The sequence below is a fragment of the Tachysurus fulvidraco genome, chromosome 15 (genome assembly GCF_022655615.1).
Source record: "Tachysurus fulvidraco isolate hzauxx_2018 chromosome 15, HZAU_PFXX_2.0, whole genome shotgun sequence".
In the NCBI taxonomy this organism is placed as follows: domain Eukaryota; kingdom Metazoa; phylum Chordata; class Actinopteri; order Siluriformes; family Bagridae; genus Tachysurus; species Tachysurus fulvidraco.
The window spans coordinates 11,389,758-11,412,237 of NC_062532.1; the positions used below are offsets into that span (position 1 = coordinate 11,389,758).

The following is a 22,480-nucleotide window of genomic DNA, read 5'->3' on the forward strand; positions in this document are numbered from 1 at the left end:
TGAGACGTTAGCGTTTGTGTGCCACTCTGACTTCACTCTTGTGCAGTTAAAGTGCACAATGCTCATTGGTGAGGGATTTTATCATATTTTTCTCCTTTTACTTGCCAGTGTCACAACACATTCAGCTGGGTTCAAAGCCCAAGCTGCACCTGCACTGCATTGCTTCAGATGTGTCAGAGCAGAGAAACCATACACACACACACACACACACGGAAGCCCCGAACCACTTAAAGTAACCTGTTGAGCTGCTTTCTTTAAACACTGTTTTCAGCAGATCTATAAAAAGAAAGCACAAAGCGGAAGTAAACTTGCGGTCTTGCGCAAGAACCTTGCGCACTATATGCATGTGACGAGACAGTATATCCTATTAAGGCACACTCTTAAGTAGTAGAAGGTGATTTATGGATATTTTTTTATACATATATATAAATCCCTTCCTTCTGCCATGCCCACCTGGAGAGTCTGAATTGCGCCTGTTGCTCGCGCTGCTTTTTGGCTCTGGCTGGTGTGTGTGTGTGTGTGTGTGTGTGTGTGTGTGTGTGTGTGTCCTGTCGTTGATAATGATCTGTGCATGCAGATGATGAACACGCCGCTTCCTGCCTTTACGCGTACTGGTGGTGATGATGGTGATGATGGGCGGCGCGGCGCGGCGCGGCGGACCGGAGGAGAAGTGCTTGTTGTGCGTTTGCGTTAACGCAGCCTTTCAGTCTCAAGGGAGCGTTTGGGAGTTTGGCATTCTAGTGTTCTTCTGTTCTCATGTTCTCCTCTTAATGGCGACCGATCAGTGGCGTTCTGGCGATGGCATGTGAGCGCTGATGGACGCACTGCATGTGGCACCTGCAAATCAGTCACTGGGGTCTTGGGAAAGAAAACTGAACTGAAGACACGTCTGCATTCTTGCTTAGCTGGTTCTCTTTCATTATGTCTACTAAAAAGGCGTCCATGTCGGATAATGAGGTTAAAAACGGAACGTCGAGAAGCATGTTGGAACGATGCGCTTCTGTTAATGAATATTTTGACATTTCCTTTAAGGTGTGTATTAATCTTCTTCGTATTATTACTATTTTTACTACTATTATTTTCATTGTCGTTGTTGTGCTGATTTTAAAGGAGCACTCTGTGTTCTTAGGTGTTAATTAGACGATCTTACACTTTTCTGTGACATTAATTACAGATATTTATTAAGCAAGATCATATATTTTATCCTTTCTTTCTTTCTTTCTTTCTTTCTTTCTTTTTTTTCATTAGCATTTTTGCTTTGTGTTAAATAAGTTTATTGGCTGATTAAAAAAAAAACAAGGAGTTTCAGTAGTCTGTTTCTTGTTTGGTCTTGTTGAACTGTAGCTCACTTCAACTTTTTTCCTCTCAGCAGTTGGTAAATGTTTATTTAAGGTGGGATTTCCTAAGATCCACTTTGAACCAGTGAACTTGTATTAAGTCGTAATGATGCATAACGTGCTGCATTGTATAGTTGTAGTGAAATGATCTCTGAAGATCGAGTAAGCTACTTGTTGTTTTGTAGACTTTCCAAGGGTGAGTTTAGTTCTCGTAACATTTGCATCATATTCAAACAAGCGTATGAGGAAAAACCTGAACCAGGAAAATAATCTGAATGAGAATGAGAACTAGCATCCAGTCTCAGTATGCAAAAATAACATAAAGATTCTGAGATGCACTGAGCTTCAAGTAGGTTTAAATTCCATGACCTTTACAAACAAACAGATGTAATATGTAAAGGTGTATATTGATCTGTAATGGACTCGTACTGTAAGTGAATGAAAAATGAATGTAGTTCTAATGTTTCTTTATGACCAAAACACCTGTAGGTGATGCTGCTTGGAGACTCGGCAGTGGGGAAGACCTGCGTTCTGGTCCGTTTTAAAGATGGTGCCTTTCTGGGAGGGAACTTCATTGCCACCGTCGGGATAGACTTTAGGGTGAGCAAGAACTGGTCAAAGCCAATGCTCTATCAAACACATGCTCTCTACACAATCACACTTCTCTAGCTTTGGTCCACTTGCTGATTTGGTGCTCTTGAAGTGGTCTCATTGATTTTTAGATTCTTCTCGTCTTGCCTTTATTTTTTATTGTGATACATGGTAGCTTGAAGAAGAATCAGCAGGAACAGAGAACACATTATGTCCACCAACTGTCTTACAAATGTATTGGATAGACAAACCACTTCAGGCTTCACTCAATAAAAGGAGTGCCTGATGCCCATTCACGTTTCAGTCAGACTAAATGATTACCAGTGTGCTTTAGAGACCTGATGTTCTCAAGTTTAACAAGAGTGGGCTATTTAAGTGTGTGGCTGCAGCCTTCTGATGCATTACTGCAGAAAATGGTCACAACGTGTGGGCTTTCCTGTTTGAAGAGATATAATAAATAATACATTTCAGCATAGACTCGCAATAAAAAATGCTTTAATAATTGTTGCATCAGACATTTGCATATGCATTTTAACATTACACATACACGCACTGTCCACTTTAATAGGAATACTGCTTATTTATGCAATTGTCTAATCAGCCAAACATATGGCAGCAGCATGAGGCAAAAATCATGCATCAAGTGCTTAGGAGAAAGTTCATATGAAACATCTGAATGTGAGAAAAGTGGGATATCTGTGATTTTAAACATGGTATTGTTCTTTTGGGCTTTTCACACAGAAAAGCCTTCAGAGTTTCACAGAATTGTACAAAATGCAAAAAAAAACAAAAAAAAATACACATCAAACCTTCAGATAGATGTTAGTCTTCTCATTGAATACTTGAATACTGGAAAAGGACCAGGTGATGTATTTTTTCTAATAATTTTAAACTGTTCAGTTTTGGTGAGTCTGTGACCATGATAGCTTCAGATTCTTGTTGATGACTGAAAGGAGTGTGACCCAGTGTGGTTTTTTGCTGTTTTAGCTCATCCACCTCAAGGTCCAATGTTTTGTGCATGTTGAGATGCTTTTCTGCCCACAAAAATTGTAATTATTCGTTAACATTAATAAGAGTAATCATTTGAGCTACTGTGTCTTTCCTGGCTTCTCATATGACCTCTCATAACAAAAAGGTGTTTCCACCCACAGTGTTTTTGTGTAAAAATCCCAGGAGAAAAATAAATGCCAGCTCATCTGGCACCAACCACTTAATGGTTACAGTCATAATAATGACAATTTCCCTCCATTCCGATGTTTGATGGGAACATCGAAACTGTCAGAGCTTAGTATTTTGTTCAGTGCAGAGTTTTCTTTTGTCTGTGTGATTTTTTTTTTTTTTTGCTTAGCATTCTTTGGTCTTTGGTTTCCTTCCTTCCTGGTTTTCCTTATATCTTGAAATCATGCTGATATACTGAACTGCCCTTGGTGTGAATAAGAGTATATGTGTGTGTGTCATTCAGAATGCATTTTTGCCTCAGTCTCAGGCTCTAGATCCACCGTGAGCCTGCCCAAGATAAAGCGCTGAAGATGAATGTAAAGAATTATTAACCTATAAAAAAAAATGTCAAAAAAACTTTACTTTTTTTTTTTTTTTTAAAGCTAAAAAAAATTTCTCTACCTTGCTTTTACTTTGTGTCTATATATATTTCTTTTTTTCTTTATGTTTACATTTTATTCAGCAAGGCTTGGTGAGCATGTACAGACTAATCATTAAACAGATTATAATCACATAACATCTAATTAAGAACTTAAATTTCAGTACTCAGTAATTTGAGGTGGAATGATGCTGAACCAGTCAGACCAGACCCACTGAACACAATACTGTTTATTTTAATAATTGTGCCATCCTGAGCACTTTACAAACCACACTGCTCCGATTACAAAGATTAATTTGTAGTATTCTAATTCCAAGAGCCTATAACATTTTAGTACAGTTTAACACTGTACTTGCTTCCTATAAATAAGGCAGTGAGTTTTTTTTTTCTTCTGCCGCTAGTTGTTGAATGGCAACACTGGCGCATTGGAACATGGCAGATTTATTTTGGGAACACTTCCTCATCCTTGTAGCTGTTGCTCCCGCACTCCCACATGCTGAGTAAGAGAGAGTAGGGCCATCTAAAGGCCAACGTTGGTGGAGAAAAACAGGAAACCATTATAACTAATTGGGAGGGCTGGAGCATGTCTATGGTGTTTAAGGTTTAAAAAAAAAAGATTCTTTGTAACAGTGCAGCAGAATTTTGTTTTATCATCCATAGAAAAACCTTAGATAAAATGAAGGCTCGCTGAGGTGTGAAATTATTCAGTCTTTTAGTGCCATGACAAGCTTGACTGAGAAGCAGTAACATAAAATATACTCCCTGTCCACTTTATTAGGAACATGATTTTCCAATCAGCCAATCACATGGCAGCAAGAGGTCAAGAGCTTCAGTTAATGTTCACATAAAAAATTGAAATGGTGCAAACATAAAAAAAAAAACATTTGCTCACTGCTATTGAATAAATGCCTATGAAATTGGTTACAATCTTCATATCTCTGGTTTGAGTGAGATTTTGCCCATTGTAGCCTCTGCCTCCTGACAAGCATGGAACTTGGTCTTCAAGTCCTGTAGCCATCCACCTGAAATGTGTTACATTCTGATATGGTGTGCTTTTAAGCTCGCAACACCTGGAAAGTGTGTCCTCCTCGCCTGAGCTCTCTCAACAAGGTGTGTTCGAGTACAGACCCAAAGCTCAACAAATGTTCTTTGCGCCACTCTGAGTAAACACTAGAAACTGCTGTGCATGAAAATCACGTTTCTGAAATATTCAAACCATACCATCTGTTATCAACAACCAAGCCACGGTCAAAGTTACTGAGATCGCTTTTGGTTTGATGCTTGCTGTCAATATTAACTGAAGCTCTTGAAGCGCTTTAATTGCATTGCTGACATATGATTGGCTGTTTTAATAATTTCATTAATTGGATGTGGATATAATGAGCAGTTCTCAACACGTACTGTTTTATATATAGCCAGTCAAAAGATACATAAATATAGTTTCGGCTGAAAAAACTAGATTAATATAAACGGTGAATAAACTAAAATAAAAATAGATGATGTTGCCTGAACTGGTGAGTTTGGGGGTCAAGCTGCAACTGTGGCCTGCCAGATACATTCATAAATACTGCCACTCACTAAGACTGTCACTGAGCTCTCCTCCTCCTCCTCATGTGTCTTCTGCATCTGCTTCTCTTCTATGGTTTAATGGTGAGTTGCAAATAACCACGTACATTTCAGCCAATTGCATCATGCGTCATGAGATCTTGCATTAAGTGTGTTACAACTTATGTACTTTGCCAACTTAGTTGTTGTCCAGCATTTCACTTAACTTATATGGTCATGATCCTACTTTGGGGTTGATTTCAGTATGGGTGTAATCATAATTTAATTAAATTCAGTTTTTATTTGTATATCACTTAACAACAAAGGATATTGTCTCGAAGCAACTTTAAAGAAATAGAAAAAAATCTGATTTAAAGTTTAAAAGGAATTTTATATGTATGCCTAATGAGCAAGTCTGAGGCAACAGCAAGCGGATATGAGGAAGAAACCTTAAAAGGAACCAGACTCAAAAGGGAGCTCATCCACATCTGGGTGACACACGGAGAGTGTGATTATATATAATGTTGTGTCTTTAGTTAAGTGGAGATGTGTAACCAGGAGCAACTTATAGATCCTTTTTTTTTTTATTAATTCAAACTGATATGAAGGAGGAATTCAACCATAATCAGGGAATACTGCTATGCAGCCAATCATTGACAGCCCTGACAAGTGTTTAATAAGAGGGACAGATTGAATCTTTCACATCATCAGCAGTTAACAATTAACTCCAGTCACTGATGTAAGGCAAACGAGGTGGATTATTTATTCTAGCCTCCTTTTATTAAAGGTAGATAGAATAAGCATGCATTGTCCAAAGAAAGTATTAACAAATTAATTTATTGCAAAACTACAGATCATAATATCTGCATGTTTATTTTGTCTTTTTTTGTTTATATATCTGAAAGCAAATGTTCCACCTTTTTTATTTCCGCTAAAAAATTGTTTTTAGGTTTGTGTGTGTGTGTGTGTGTGTGTGTGTGTGTGTCATCATTCACATCATTCTTATTATGCCGTAAATGATACCTTACAATGTGATGCATTTCTCAACTGTAATAGTTTGGTTGCAGAGCTAAAGATTTTGTAGATAAAGATTTCATCTCTCTCGTCTAGTACACACCTAGCTGTCACCATATAGATAATATTCTGAAAGTAATTTGGTAATTTTGATATTGCATGGATCACATGTCTCTGAAGCTGATAATGTGATAATGTGATAAATGCTGATAATGTGCCAAAGGTTGCATTGGAAAATGTAGGTTTTATATAGTATAACACATACATACAGATCCCAAGTATAACCTGTGTGTATGATTAAAAGTAAGTACTTTGTTTATATTGTAAAAGGTTTTGGCTCAGGCTCACTTGGCATGTCATGAAATCAATCTATTAAATTAGCTCTGGAAGGTGTGTGTTTTTCTGAGGACTGTGGGTGGATAGATGTAATGCAGAGCAAAATGACCACTGCATGTCAGAAAGAGACGCTAATGATTTAGAAGGACCCTGACTATTACAGAGGTGACTGTATGGCTGCAGGTAGGAAATCTGATGGCTATAATATTTGAGATCGCTATAGTTTGCTACAGTTTGAAGCTGAGAATCTTTGCACTAGGCTTTTTTCATTTTGAGCTACACTTATTACACATACACTAACACACACACACACACACACGCACAACGAAACTGTTTATCTCAGAAGTTTGTCAGGATGCATGACTGACTATTTTCTATTTTTAGAATAATAATATGTATTACGCATGTATGTACTGTAAGTGAAGCAGCTGTTTATCAGAGATTGGCCAGTGTGGTTAGTGCGACAAAACCATGTCTGAGAAAGCAACGTTTCGGTATATCTCTAAATGTGTAAGTTAATTAGTGATAGTTAATTACTGTCAGCTATGTATTTGTCTAATGTTAGCTAAGTCAAACATGCACAATTTGGACACCTGGTTGTCAAACCCATATGTACTGTTGCTACAGTCGTTTGTGTACAGATTTTGTGTATATCAGATGTCTTTATATGCTTTATATACATTACAAAGTAAGGTCCATGAAAAGAGTTCAATTCAATTCAGATTCATTTCTATAGCAAATCAGCTTTGCAGGAATATAAAATTTCAGAATAAAAACAATTAAAAGTTTTTTATTTGAAATTTATATTTATCACCAATGAACAAGCCAGAGGCAACAGTTGTAATGAAAAACTCCTTATATCATTATAGTACAATTACAGAAGGCTGGCAAGGAAAACTCCCTGAGACAACATAAGGAAGAACCCTTGAGAGGAACCAGATCCAAAAGATAATTCGTGCTCATTATACTCTATGTTGATCAGTTTTATTTCACATAAACAAATTCAAAACATTCTTTATTTACCTTTTACTTTTTCTAAAAGATTACTAATGTGTGATGGGGAAGAGATGGCATTTCCTGTCAGTTAATATTGGAGCGTTAAAAAAACCTTATTAATAATTCCAAATTAGTGTTGACTGGTTTATCTTATGTTTTTGTTGGAGGAAATAAAGAAATAGTTTTTGTTATTTGTTTAGTAACTTGTAACACTTTACAACGATGTTAAAATGTAAAAAGCTCTTACACAAAATGATTGACAGTTTTCAGTTTAGATTTCTCTAATTATCCCCCTTAATTCTGGCTGCCTGTAGGCATGATTCGTATCATGTCATACTATTTCTTTCTATATCATTTAAAATTTAGATCATCCATGACCATCTGCCAGAGTAGCTCTAACAAGGATTTATTTTATCACATGACTTCATGTTGGTCAGCGTGCAGTAACTCAAGTACTCTTAAATGACTCAAAACTTGAGGAGAACGCTAAACATTTTTTCTCTGAACATTTCTGCCACACAGTGCTGTAAGGCATGCTATGTTTTTAATCCAAATTTTAGGGAATCGTCCATAATCTCGCTGAATTCCTAAATCTAGATGTTCCCAATATTATGTCTACAAGGTCTGATTTACATTTAATTCTGTACTTGATTTCTGAGTTTCCAAAAACCTTCATGTTTTCCATTGTAGCTCATGGGAATGTTTACACACATTACTATTGAATGTTGTCATGCCGTAACATCCGGTCAAGCAAGCTATATTAATCCACATATAGAAATATTATGATTTTCTTTTAAAGAAGAATTGCACGGCAGCTTTAGGGTTTAGGGTGAAGGATTAATGTACAGTCTTACAAATTAATTGGACTGGGATAACATTATCGACTGGAAATTTACTCTTTGTATTAAGTCAAATTTCAACGAATTCAATAGGTTATAGCTGTTTCAGCAGCAGATGTGTGCTTGTGAGATCAGTTTACACAATGAACTACCACCAAACAACAGCCAACAAACAAGCTACGACTACTTGTTTGAATTGAACAAGTTTGGCTAGGACTCATCACATACAGTACATCACTAAGTTTGGTTGAAAGTTTGGTGTTTAATTGCCTGAACTGTTAGTCATCTTGACATGAAGTGATTGTTGGCGCTTGCTTTTTCCTGGGAAACATTATTAGACCTTAGTGTGCCTGTGACTCAATGCCCAGAGGTTTTCTGCTGTATGTCACACTGCAGGTGCACACAGAAAACTTTATTTATATCGTCTCTAAGTTACTCAGCTAACTTTAATGTGCTCGTTAATATGGTAGTATACCGGGAGGACATGGAGACAATTCTGCCCAATGAGTCATGTACAATTTCTAACTTTATTCCTAGCTCCCTATGTCAGACTCTCTCTCTGTCTCTGTCTCTCTCTCTCTCTCTCTCTGTCTCTGTCTCTCTCTCTGTCTCTGTCTCTCTGTCTCTCTCTCTTTCTCTATAAGCTAACACAGTAAACACAAATACTGTAGTACTTGGGTCATTTGGCAATGGCAAATTGTTTGGGGGGAAAAAGTGTTATAAGTTTATTGTATTCATGCCAACCATCTGTAGATCTTACACAGAATAGTGTGAAAATCCAGTTCTGTGGGTGGAACCATGTTGTTGATGAGGCGATTGAAAGGAGTATTACTGGACTTGGATGAGCTGACAGCATTGATTGAACATGGATTGAACATGTCAAAGCTTGAAGACTACAGGCTTCGTTTCTATTGCAAAATCCATGTGGCTTGGTCAGAATTCTGCAACAACGGGATAATTTCATCCAACCTCCCTTGTGTCAGGCTGGTAGTGGTGGTGTAATGATGTGGAGAATGTTTTTAAATTAGCGCACACTGGGCCTCATGCCAGTTAAGCATTGTTTGGATGCCCCAGTGTTGTTGAGTATTGTTGCTGATTACATACAAATTACATTAGGGATTTTCACTTCCAAACTTCGGTGAAATAGAATTCCGGGTTATAAATGTCTCACATTTCACACTGCTCATTACTTAGGGTTAACAAGTAATCCTGACATTATACAATCTACATTCCTAAACCCTGGGTTAATGTAATTATTTGCACATTTACACATGGTTTTAACAACCATGTGTGGATAAATACAGCATACTGTACAACAGGTTTATATTAAGTACGAACAAAAGGACAGCTCTTGCCATTCTGCACCCGAGCAAGTATTTTTGTCTTTCACAGCTTTGTAATCTTTTTTGGCCCATTTAATTTTGTAGTTGTTCAGGTGTCCGTTTTCCACAAATAAGTTTCTGTTGATAAGCATATAGCCCTAACATTCTAACACATTGTTTCACTGTGGTAAGAAGCGATGATGCTGATTCGGAGCAGGGTTTCATAACCCCGAGTATAAAGAAGTGCAAACTCCATTTCTAAATGATAAGTGGGAAACGTTCCTCTACCTGGGTTACAAGAACTGTTTAAAATAACCATAACCGTGGGTTTTAAGTGCTGCATGGTAACACACAATCTCACAAATTGATTTGAAGCTGGTTCCATGACCAGGCACCAGAATTGAATCCATTAAAACACCATCCGAGTCAGATACTGTGGTACTTGGGTCATTTGTTCATCGCAGAACATAGATTATTGTTCACATACAAAGCTGTACCTCGCTGTCTAGTGGAAACACATGAGGCACAGATGTATTTTTTTCCTTTTTTTTAACATGTATTTATTCTCCACGGTCTGCATTTTCACGTCATATAACAGATTGTGTTTTCTTACCTAAGACAAATCAAAGATGTTGGTTTATACCGTGAGGATTAATGAAGCGTCTTCTCCTTTGGCAAATCTCCATGTTAACAAGCCACCCGTGGTTTTGCCTGTTTTTGATCCTCACCGCTAACAGTGTGTCTCAGCTAGAATCTGTCACTTCTAACGCCTATCAGCGTGAAGCATTTCTGTGTTTTTGTCAAGTTCATTGAGCCATTTGGCAGTGACGTGTGAAATTGTTTTAATAAGCGTCAAGTTTTCAGGGCGGGAGGTGTAATTTCGAAACATTTCTCTCAGCACATGCTGACCAGACACGTCGTCAGGAAAGGAACAGGCAGGCTGCCTGTTATTTTTGATTGCTATCTTTCTTCTCTCCTGGGTAATTAAGTCTAAGCGGAGAGCTGTACAGTACCTTTGAGGGGCCTACGCGTTGCCTTGAATTTAATTCTGTGTGTGTTGCATGTGCTTATATATTTCCTTGTAACAAAACATTATATTGTGAATTAATCTTTTTGGGGGGGGGGGGGGGGTATTTATTTTATTTTATAAATCTTTTAAAACTTCTTTATCGTTTCTCTTTTTTTCTTCCTCAGAACAAGGTGGTAACGGTGGATAACATGAAAGTCAAGCTGCAGGTAAGCGAGTTGTCTATCATTCGCATTATTCTACCACATGTCTATCTCATGACGTCTGTTGTCTACAATCCAAGGTCATAATCCTGATCAAGAATCTCACATAGAAGGCATCTGCCTAGTTATTTGTAGTGATTGTGCAGCATTTGTTCCTCAAAGATAAACGTTATGTACTGACATATAAAATAACGATATTCTGTGTATCATCTTTTAACAATGAGCATTTGTAATAATACGCTGTGAACATGTCTTGTATCTAGTAGAATTGATCTATTATCTACCAAAATGTGGTAATTAATCCTATCGAGTGATTTGTACTCATTTCAAGCTTAAAGTTCATTATAATAATTTTACATTTATTACTAGAAGAAAAATGATTAATAGATGAATAACCTATAGAAAAGTTCATACCTGGAATTAGTACAAATGTAAAGAACAGGGTAATAAACTTCTATTGGGTTTATGGTGTCTTTTGATTTGTTGTGAGGTCTGGCTGGTCTCAAGTAAATAAAATCTATAATTATGAGGCAGTTTTTCACCAGGAACATTGTTTTATGCCACAGTATATGCCTTAAGGTTTGTGGACACCTGAATGTGGTTCTTCCTCAAACTCTTTCCACAAATCTGGAAGCACAAACTTGTCTAGAATAACTTATGTAGCATTAGAGTTTCCCTTATAAACTGTTAGAACATGTGCACAAATCAGACTTTAGAAAAACACGGTTTGCCAAGGTTAGAGTCGAAAAACTCCAGACGAACAGAAACACAGACCGTTCAAGGCCTTCAAACTTGAATGCTGTAAAGTGGATTATTTTTGCTTTTGTGAAACCAAAAACTAAAGCACCACACGGTTTAAATAAATGTCATGAGATGCAGACTATTATTGCTGGACTGCATTCTGGCCCAGACAATAGATGTACTCGGCCTAGCCTTGATCGTTGTGTCACCAGTTATACTTTAAACGATCCCTAGATTTTGTCCCCAGACTTTGCATCTATTTCTGTAATCCTGCTTCTCTCACACACATCCATAACACATCCATGTCATCAGCAGTGACGGAGAATACACACAATAAACATGAATCACTGATATTTCAAAATGTCTTTAAATAAAGTAAATAGACCAAGCAAACATCAATCCATCAAAGTACAAAGTACGCACGTCATGATTGTAGACTTTCGTTTGGGGGGTGGGGTGGGGTGTGGTAGGGATCATAAATGGTGGTATTTCTGTTTAGTTTTTTGCAGTGTGTTGCAGTGTGTTGCTGTGTGTAATGTGTGTAATATGTGTAATCGGTTTAGGTGTATGACGAGACCCTGTGTAATTAGGTTCTTAATGGTTTAATAATAATTCTGCTGATGTGTAGTAGAATTTTATAGCCCTTTTATTCGATATCATGAGATTAATCATAATTAAGAAAATGTAATAGTATTAGCAAAATTAAGTCTTATGTGCATCACAGTAAGCGAGTCCTATTTTTATTTATTTTTTATTTTTTTGTACAGTGTATTGTAAAACAATAAATGAAGAACTCTGCAGTTACTGTACACCGTTTTCACAACATTTACCTTAGTTATTTTTGAGAAGCCTGCCTGTGTGAGAAGACAGTATCCTAGAGCTGTATATATGTCTTCTTATAGAACAGATAAGTGGCAAAAATATACTTTATGGGGGAAAAAAAAACCCTGCTACTTCCTGCAAGACTACCTTCAGGTTATTAGTGTGAATTGGCTGTTATATAACATCTGCTATTTCTGCTAAGGCTGGGTTCACACTTTGTCAACCTTTTCTTTTTTTCCTGTTCAGAGATGGGATTTATCCAAAATTAGCCGAGCTCACAGCACAGGTTTCATATCAACTTGGATTCCTGTTTGTTTTTTTTTATTTTTGAGCATGAATAATAATTATAATAATTTTGAAGAGGCTGGGTTACATATGGACTTATTATTATTATTATTATTATTATTATTATTATTATTATTATTAATAATAATAATAAATCATCTTATTTATTCATTTCCCTGTGTTGCAGATTTGGGACACGGCAGGACAGGAAAGGTTCCGCAGTGTCACTCATGCCTACTATCGAGACGCACAGGGTAACAGCACCTTTTGTATAATAAACTCGTTATTTTTACAAAGGCAGCAATGGAAATGTTTGAGCATAATTAATTTTTCTTGTATCTTCCTGTAAAGATGCTTGTGCTCAGTTTGTCTTTCTCTCTTTGTCACCTCTCCTTGTTCAGCTCTCCTTCTCCTGTATGACATTACAAGAAAATCATCTTTTGACAATATCAGGGTAAGTGTAGAATTATCCAGCACAATTTGAGCGAGAAGTCATTTTCTCTTCTGAAGCAGCATTTGCACTCCGTTTCAAATGGCAACGCTTTTTTTTTCTTTCTTTTTTTTTCTTGACGCAAGGTCTGTCTTCTCACGTCATCTCAATTATTTTCTTCCATCTGTATCACCACGCAGGCCTGGCTGACTGAAATTCATGAGTACGCACAGAAGGATGTGGTCATCATGTTGCTTGGCAACAAGGTATGTGGAACTTCCTGGGGAGGAGCTAAAGGGCTCCTCTGAAACTAAACATGAATAATACTCACTTGTTTAGTTTTGTTTTTTAATGTGATGCATAAGAAATGTGATTGACCTGTAGTCATAATAAGATTTGCCCAGAAAGGAAATTTATTTGAAATATAAGCAAATCTCGATATCCACGTTTCAGATCGTTGACCTTCTTCTCATTCCGAAACGAATAACTTGCTAATACAGTAAATTTTTGCATCTGTGTAATATGGACATCTGATAGTATAAAGTGCAACACCATGGACATGTGTTTAAAAACATACATTTAAAGCTTTTTTGCTGTCACTATCATAGAGCATCCAAGAGCGACACAATGGTTTTGCTTCCAGGAGGACTGTTAAAAACGTGACATACTTGTCTCCTGGAAATTCGGTACAATCCAACCTATCAGATGACGAATTTGAAACTCCTTAACTCTTTCCATTTTTGTGGGCCATGTGCATCAGGCATTCAGGTTCACTGATTCATGGATGAGACTTCTGAGGCTGAGCCTATGTAACTGATGGTATCCAACCTGCATCTACTGCACAGCTGAGGATGATGTTAGAACTGATTTATAATCACTGAACCAGTACATACTGTATATAAAAACAACTCGTATAAGACTAGTTGCATTTGAATTATTGTATGTTTCTAAGTGTTGAGGTGACTTCTGACATTCTTACTGACAGCTACTGTACCATTTTAATGGAAAAATGTGTACACAAAACATTACAGAGCAACATATATAAAATATAAAAAAAAAACCAGAAAAGTGAACATACATAGAAAAGTTAGGGTATAAAGGGTTTGTGCAGTCCTGAGAGCTCCACATTGAGGCAGCCATGTTGACGTCGTACATTCCCGTAAATGAAAATGCCGACAGAAATTCAAACATGCATGTAAACGGAAATGCAACCGTGATTTTTCAACCGTATTCAGTCGCAGTTCATACATCCAAAAATGATATAACACAATCTGAGTTTCTTCGGAAATTGTCTCGGAAAAACTTCCAAAGTGTTGACTATTTTTCGAACACGGTAGCCGGCAAGACAAACTCAAGATTCTAATTTTATTTGTCAGACGCAACCATACACAGTACGACATGCATCGAAATGAACAGAGGGAAAAATAAATAGACAAAATATAAAAAATAGAGCATGTGAATACAATACAATGACTGATATGAATATGTTGATATGAATAAAGTGCATCTGTTTGTTTTAGTGCGTAAATAAGTTTATAGACAAATCACTGGTTTTCAGTAAATTAATGCTCATATTCTAAAACCTTTCTATATTAACAACGTGCACAGGTTCTTGTATGGCTGAAGCTCTACATAAAAAGATAAACACATTGTGTAATAGTTGATGTGGGGAACTATTCTGTAAAATTCAATTCAGGAAATATGTTCATGACGCTTTTTGGCTAAAGGATTATTCAGAAGAGCAAGTCAAGGCAAGGCAGGAAGCTTTTATTGTCATATAGCTGTTGCAGTACACAGTGAAATAAGACAACGTTTCTCCAGGATTCTGGTGCTACATAAAGCAAAGACAGGGCTAAGGATTAAGTTAGTCCTAGATGCATAAAGTGCATTGAAACAGTGCTGACCAGTGTAAAAACGGTATGTTTAATCAATATTGCATGTGCAGAAGTACTGGAATGAACACAGTATTATAGCAGCATTTACATGAGGTATTGTGCAAAACAGCAGTCAATTGAAATGTGAGACAGCATGTGCAAAGAGCACTTTGTAACACATTGTTCCTTTAAGTTGTTACACACAGGAAGACAGTTTTCTTGCTAAAATCCAGTAGCAATTGCATTATTGATTCTTATGAAATTTGTGAGCCTGAAAGACTGGCTCGGCTATAGTACGAGTGAAAACAGGGACTAACTTGTTTTCGGAGGCTACTGGACTTTAAAATGTTGCTTGATTAGACTGATAAAGAGGACATGTTGTTCTTGTAATGAGTATGTAAATGTTAGTGTTAGCAAATTCGTGTGGTAGAAGAGGAATAAAACACTCCTTGTTGGAAACTGAAACGCCGCTCGGATCAGGCCATGTAACAGTAATCGCTGTCATGTTTTATTTTGAACACTGCATGCCGGTTAAGATCTGTTTTCTAACACTCACACAACCTGGCTTGCATTCTGTGATCCGATTTAGCAGCTGCTGTTTTAAACATGCATTTAGATGTTTGATTTCTGTCTTTATTTATACAGATATGATAGTGGATTAAAATCCATGTGGTAACATTTGAGTAACGAGCATCTATGACTGTGATTTCTCTAGTCAGACATGGCAGCTGAGCGAGTCATTAAGCTTGAGGAGGGACAGAGGCTGGCCAAGGTAAGAAACCCTTAAAAAAAAAAGCTTTAAAATTTTATTCTGCGAGTGAATGAGTGACGTATCATGACGGGGATAAACCAGTGGTATTTAAATTTCCTTAATTACAAATTCTCAAATAAGGAACTAATCTGACTGAATGGTGACACATCATTTTATGGTTGTAATTCTAAAAGCTTTTTATGCTATAGCTTTAATAGGTTTAATGGCTAATTTAAAATACATTTGTCAATCCAGTCTCAGCATGTAGTAGCCCTGCTCCTTGTGAGTTTTCAGCTTATGTGAAGTTAAGTGTCCAACATTCTACACTTATTTTTTTTCTCAGTTGAATAAATGTCAGGGTACTTAAAGAGCACTTCATCTTGTTGTGTGAACACACTACTCAAACTATTTATACTACAACATGGAGTAGAATAGTGCACAAGTAGGTGAATTGGGATGCATTTTTAGCTTTATCGGTACTTTGCGATCAACTAGAAAAACTGACATTAATGCATGCACAAGCTGCAACAGAGAATCTGCTATAGAAACCTTGATGGTTTATGTTAAAATCAAAAAAGGGAGCTGACAATTTAGACACTGTGTTGGCTAGATATAGATCGAGTGCTTAGTTTGAGCCACTGAAATACTTTGTAACAGTGGAGTTAAGTGTAAATGGCTGAATACAGTTGATGAGTTTTAAAGGTATGAAGTGCATGGAAATGGTGGCATATGTAGAAGGTGCAGGTGGTTTTGGTAGGAGAGAAGCTCAGACAAGTGCGAGGGTGTGAGATTGTCTGAGGGCAGTACGTAGGTGAAATGGAGAAGTTAGTGAGAACTGGGTAGTGCTTTGAAAGAAATGTGAAGTACAAGTCCACATTATTCTATTCTTTAGTGTTATTATGTCAGTGTTAATGTTGTTGTCAGTGTGATAATTGATCATTTAAATTCACTTCCCGCTGCTGAATTATTCACAATATGCAGAAATGTTCATGTACTGACAAGCCAGGAACAGTCCCGGAAAACATACTTGCAGGGATATGTGCTTCTCTTCTTCTAAACCATATTCAGTTCATGAAGAAGTTGATCATTAGCTACTGAAGTAAATGTGTGAGTTATTTTAAAGGTGCAGTTATTGCCTTAAATCATACTGTTCAAATAACCTTGAAGTTACAGTGGTGCTTAATAGTTTGTGGGTTCACAAACTTTCATGCATTACTGCATGTTATTACATGATCAACTATTATAAACTCACATTGTAAATGTTTTTAATAGTATTTTTAACTTTGATGTATATTATATATGTATTAAGTGACTGAGAAAACATGTTTGGGAAAGTGACTGAAAGTGTATCATGGGGTTGAAACTGGGAGTGGGCAAATAAAAGAAGGAAAAGGAGTAAATAAATAAAATTTCAAATTATTCAAATGTCCAAGCCATTTACTTAAATGTTAGAGACCGAATCTTGAAAACAACTAATCAAATGACGCTTTACTTAAAATAATACAATACTAAACTCTTACCTGGAGTCTGATACCAGTGATTTCTATGTAATTCTGGTGGTTTTATTATTTTAAGATCGTATGTATTGTATATGGGCATCAGAACACACAAATCCTAAGAAAAAAGAAATACAGATACTCTGAGTTACGATAGTTCGACTTTTTGAAGATTGAAATTTCAATCGTACGATGGAGATACAACAAAATTCTACAAATATTTAAAATTTCGCCCAGCAGGCAATTGTAACAGCGTATGTGGTACAATATGTTGGGCTCCCCCTTGCTGACTTGTGAAAGGCCTCGCCTCAGTCTCGCTAGTGATCGACAGAGTGCAGTTTTTTTTTTTTAATCATCGCCACCCTCGTCTTCTGACAGCTAACATTAGCATAGCCATTAACAACCTAATGTTGTCCAAGTACACAGATGTCGGACAAAAGCTTTGTGAATGCAATACGATATGATATTTTAATGCTTCTATGACATGTAGCTTTAGTGATTTAATTTTAGGGTTACCATCAAGTTTTTATAGCAGATAGGATCATTTCCTGAACAAACATTCTATTACATTGCATTAACTTCATACTGATCACCATACTTTAAGACTGCTGGGTAGGCTAGGTCATGGTTCGACTTGGAATATTTTCTAGTTACGACGGGGTCATCAGAACTCATCTCTTTCGTAAGTCATGGACTAGCTATACTAATTTTTTTTGCTTGGTTTGAAATGGAATGGGATTTAATTACTGAGACAACTCTGATATACATAAAACTGAATCAGTTATTTTACATACAATTCAGTTCAAATAGAGCACAAAAAAATCAATCAATCAATGTTTTATAAAAAAATTTTTGTTGTGGTGAGAAATCCATGGAGGTAGATACTGGTGTACTGTATGTATCAACAGCCTGTTCTTTTTCTTTTAAAAATTAAACTTTGCATCTGTTTTATTTCGAACAAGGAGTATGGAGTTCCTTTCATGGAGACGAGTGCCAAGACAGGTGTTAATGTGGAGCTTGCTTTCCTCGCCATAGCAAGGCAGGTTCTGTATTGCTTGTAATTACAGTTCATATGTTTAGTGATTTAATTTTTTTTTAAAGATGTTCTTATATAATACAAATAGTGGCTTTTAAATATAAAATCACTCCCCACTTCTCGGCGTTTAATTAGAAATACTGTTCACCATTTAATGGTGTTGCAAAAATGAATTTTCATTGTTATTAATATTATTATTATTATGAGTAGTAGTTAGTTAATTTTTTTGTACTATGTTTTATTTAAATTATTTTTTTTATACTTATTGATTCTGTTTTGATCATGTGGACAGCCAATACCATGTTTTTGTATGTGACAAATAAAATTAGAATTTGTATTAGTAGTAGTCATAGTGTTTCTGTAGTTGTTACTATTGTTATTGTTGCTCCTGTAGTTTTAATGTGAAATATTTCCTATTTTAATTACTTTCATTTTTCACTGATACCGATGTCAAACTAATATTCTACAATGATTCGGTCACTGGTTCTCTAAAATGACCTGTACTGCCTCAATCTTAAACACAGAGAGCTGAAGCAAAGAGAAGCCCAACAGCCTCATGAGCCCAAGTTCCAGATCCATGATTACATCGAGTCCCAGAAAAAGAAGTCCAACTGTTGTGGTGCACTCGTGTGACGACTTCACCTACTCGTACCAGAGCAAGGGAGGAAGAGGCGAAACAATAAGGATGAATGCAACACCAACTAATCCAGCAGGAAACACAGTGATGTCTCAGTGATAATGGTGTGAAGAGACATAGTTATTTGGATGTGTGTGGCATTAATCCCCTTTTACTTTTACCATCAGGTGCAGACTTTGTCTGTCTTTGTTCTCTGGCTGTAATTAATGGTAATGGAGCTTAGAGTGCTGAGGTAGACTGCAGCTGTGTGTGGCTTCTCCAAGCACTCGTCTTGTTTTTTTTTTTTATTATTAAATAAAGCAATCTGAACCCATTGCGCGTTTTAGTTCACTTGTGATGACCATATTTTTCTCTCATAATCATGCTCTCTCTTAATTTTTAATAGTAATGTTGATGTAAATGTCGGAAATCTTGCTCTAAGCATGTTGACAAACTGTAATTGAACCACTAACATTGAAAAATGTTCTAAGCCATATTTCTGTGTTAAAGAACTTGTATATAGAAATTTGTGGTTTTAGAGTTATACATTGTTTTTTGTGTTAGGTGTATTGTGGGCTCCAGAGTGAAAAGTGTTTTTCTGGAATTTAATTCAAAAAGCAAATCAATGGACTTTCACACCACCTTTACACTTAGCATCTATCTGTGACTTTTTTGTTGTTGTTTTTTGTAAGAGAAAGTTCCACTGAGCAGGCAGTTTGGTCATGTTTTTTTCTGATTGTAAAATGCAGTTCACTGTCATCTGTATAAACATCTGGTTTGTATTTCAAGCTTTGTGAGGTATTTAAATGATCGACTCTTGCTGTTGAATTGCTTTGTGGAAATTAGAATTGATTAATGCTACTAGTCTTATTTAGTTGTTACCTGTAACTCAGTGACTTTGGTCCTGAGATCACAAAGTGCCAAAACAATTTGCTCTGTACAGAAACTGTACAAATCTCTATTTTGTAATGTAAAGTGTTGTTGCACTGTGTTTATTAAGTTCTGTAAGTTAATTTATAGAAGTGGATTTATTGGGGGTTGAATGGAAGTCTTCTGTGCCCATAAAGTTTATTTACTTTTGCGTTGGTGTTTTCTTTTTTCTTATCTTTAATACTAGTATAATTTAAAGGGTTATGAAAAATACACAAAGACTCAGATCTTATCAAACGATTATTTGATAATTAAATAATTAAGTGTTTAAGGCAAGCTGATTTATTAGGACAACACATACTGTACACTTGCATGTTCGTGCAGGTGGCAATAGCACGATTCATAGAATCATGCAGATACAGGTCAAGAACATCAGATAATTTTCACATCAGAATGTTGGAGAAATGTGATCTCAATGACTGAGAGTGTGACATGATGATCTCAAGGCATTATTACGTTCAATAAGTCATCTTGGTGAAAGTGAAGCAGTCTTTACAACAGTGGTGAGCTGAAAAGCATCTCAGCATGTACAACACACCTCAGACACCTCACGACCTTTAGGGTGGATCATCTAGAACACAGAAGGCCACATCCAGGTTTTATTCCCATCAGACCTGACCAGGAACCTGAAGCTATAATGGGCACAGGTTCACCCAAATCTGACATTTAAATTTTTAAAAAAAAGAAAAGACTGCTGCCTTTTATTTTAATCAAAGTACAATACCAAGTAATATGATGTATAATATCTGTGACGTATACTAGTAATCTTATAACCTTAAAAACCATCACGGCTAAACATAAACATTAAATATGTACTGTGCATAAAACCTGACGTTTAAATGACTTATGTGGGGAACAGACACGCGCGCCCTCTAATGGCCACGAACAGAAAATACAACGTTCATATAAAATACTTAAAATAACACTTATAATATCAGTAGTATTACACACTTTGTATAAATCGGTGCTTCTTAAATATTTTTTTTATAACCAGAGACCATTTTAACTGTCCTTGGAGCCTCAGGAACATTATTTGAATGTATACAATATTTTATCTGTTTATTTGATGCATAGAGATTTTTGGATTTCTTTTACAGCACCTTTGGATTATTCTTTCATAACCAGGGTTAACGTTACAATTCAGGAATGACAAGTCAAACACACATTTCTTTCATAGAGTTCTGATTAAACCCTTTAAGTGGTACAAATAGCTGTTCTGCAACATCTGGGGTGTAGTAAAATGGTGGAAACATGTATGCAATCCTACCACCTGCCCATTGGATCCACTCCCTTCTACTATGCTGCAGACCATCTCGCAAAACCTTCTGCCCTTCATTACCACTATCATCAATGGATCCATCTGGTCATGTACCCACTACCTTCAAGAGGAGCAAGGGTTATTCCCATCCTGAAGAAACCTGCTCTGAAGCCATCAGGCATCAGTAACTACAGACCGGTAACACTTCTCTCTTTTCTTTCAAAAATTCTTGAAAAAATTCAAGAAAGAATATCGTCTATAATCAACTGTCTGACTATCTCTCAAAGAACAACCTTAAAGACCCCAACAAGTTTGCCTTTAAAACAGCACATTCGACAGAGACAAACCTTTTGGATGTCTCTGAGAAACTACATGCTGCTAGATCAGCCAAGCTGTCATTTGTCCTCATCCTCCTTGACCTTCCAGCAGCGTTTGATACGGTCAACCACAAGCTTCTCTTGTCAGCGTGGGACGGACGCTCATATCAGGTAATATGGAGTGGAGTGACATCTGCTCCATGCAGACACTTCACTGGTGCCCCACAGCGCTCAGTACTTGGTCCTCATCTTTTCTCCCTGTATACTTACTTTCTTGGTGAAGTTATTTTCTCAAACAGGTTCTCTTACCACTACCACAACTTATTTTCTCTTTCCCACCCTCAGATACCACAGCTTCTGTTCAGATCTCAGCATGCCTGGCAGACATATTATCATGGATGACGGCTCATCAGTTGAAAAGCTCAATCCTAGCAATACTGAACTGCCGATCATCCCAGGTGATTAATCCCCAGGTCATGATCTTGCAATATTCCTGCATAAGGATCTGATCTCTGCTTCAGTCACAGCTCTCAACCTTGAGGTAACTGTGGACACTAACCTGTCCTTTTCCTCACATATAAAAAAACTTCGAACAGTGTTTTAGGCTCATGGTATCTTATGTCTGTAGTCTAGTAAACCAGAGTTAATGTATTCAATGATAGAAAGCTGTTTTGTATGTTGCTCTGGATAAGGGTGTCTGCCAAATGCTGCTGTAAATGTATGAAACCCTCCATCTGGCCAAGAGAAGGCAAGGAGAAGTCCAGAAAAAGCTTGAATTAAAGCTCACATGAAGCATCAGTAAGAGTCTCCTTATTTCAGGCTTGTTGTACAGTATTGTGCTTCTTACCAGACACTCTTCTCACTCTGGGTCCCACAATACACCTAACACAAAAAACAATGTATAACTCTAAAACCACAAGTTCCTAAAATGTACATAGTGCCATAACAAGGCACGAATACAGACATCTCTGCCAACCATGCATAAAGATTATAAGACACATTTGACCTGGTGAAAAATGTTTGAATATGACATATGAGGACATGGCTGTTGATTGGACGTGTATACATTGCTGCTGTTGAGTCTGTTAATACCAGATAGCCATCAGATTGTTTATAT

General features: G+C 36.8%; 1 protein-coding gene across 2 annotated transcripts; it reads left to right on the plus strand.

The window, feature by feature from the left end:
• The first annotated feature begins 547 nt into the window (after positions 1 to 547).
• Positions 548 to 19,939, plus strand: zgc:112183 (uncharacterized protein LOC550410 homolog). Of its 2 annotated transcripts, none has more exons than XM_027141622.2 (9): positions 548 to 1,032; positions 1,827 to 1,937; positions 10,772 to 10,813; positions 12,843 to 12,909; positions 13,057 to 13,109; positions 13,286 to 13,351; positions 15,675 to 15,731; positions 18,169 to 18,249; positions 18,767 to 19,046. In XM_027141622.2, the coding sequence occupies exons 1-9, from the start codon at positions 922 to 924 to the stop codon at positions 18,800 to 18,802; spliced, it is 624 nt and encodes a 207-aa protein (XP_026997423.1). In that variant the 5' UTR covers positions 548 to 921; the 3' UTR covers positions 18,803 to 19,046. The 2 variants fall into 2 exon arrangements, with proteins under 2 accessions (XP_026997423.1, XP_026997422.1); XM_027141621.2 differs by having other exon boundaries at positions 560 to 1,032; positions 18,169 to 18,245; positions 18,767 to 19,939.
• The last annotated feature ends 2,541 nt before the right edge of the window (positions 19,940 to 22,480 follow it).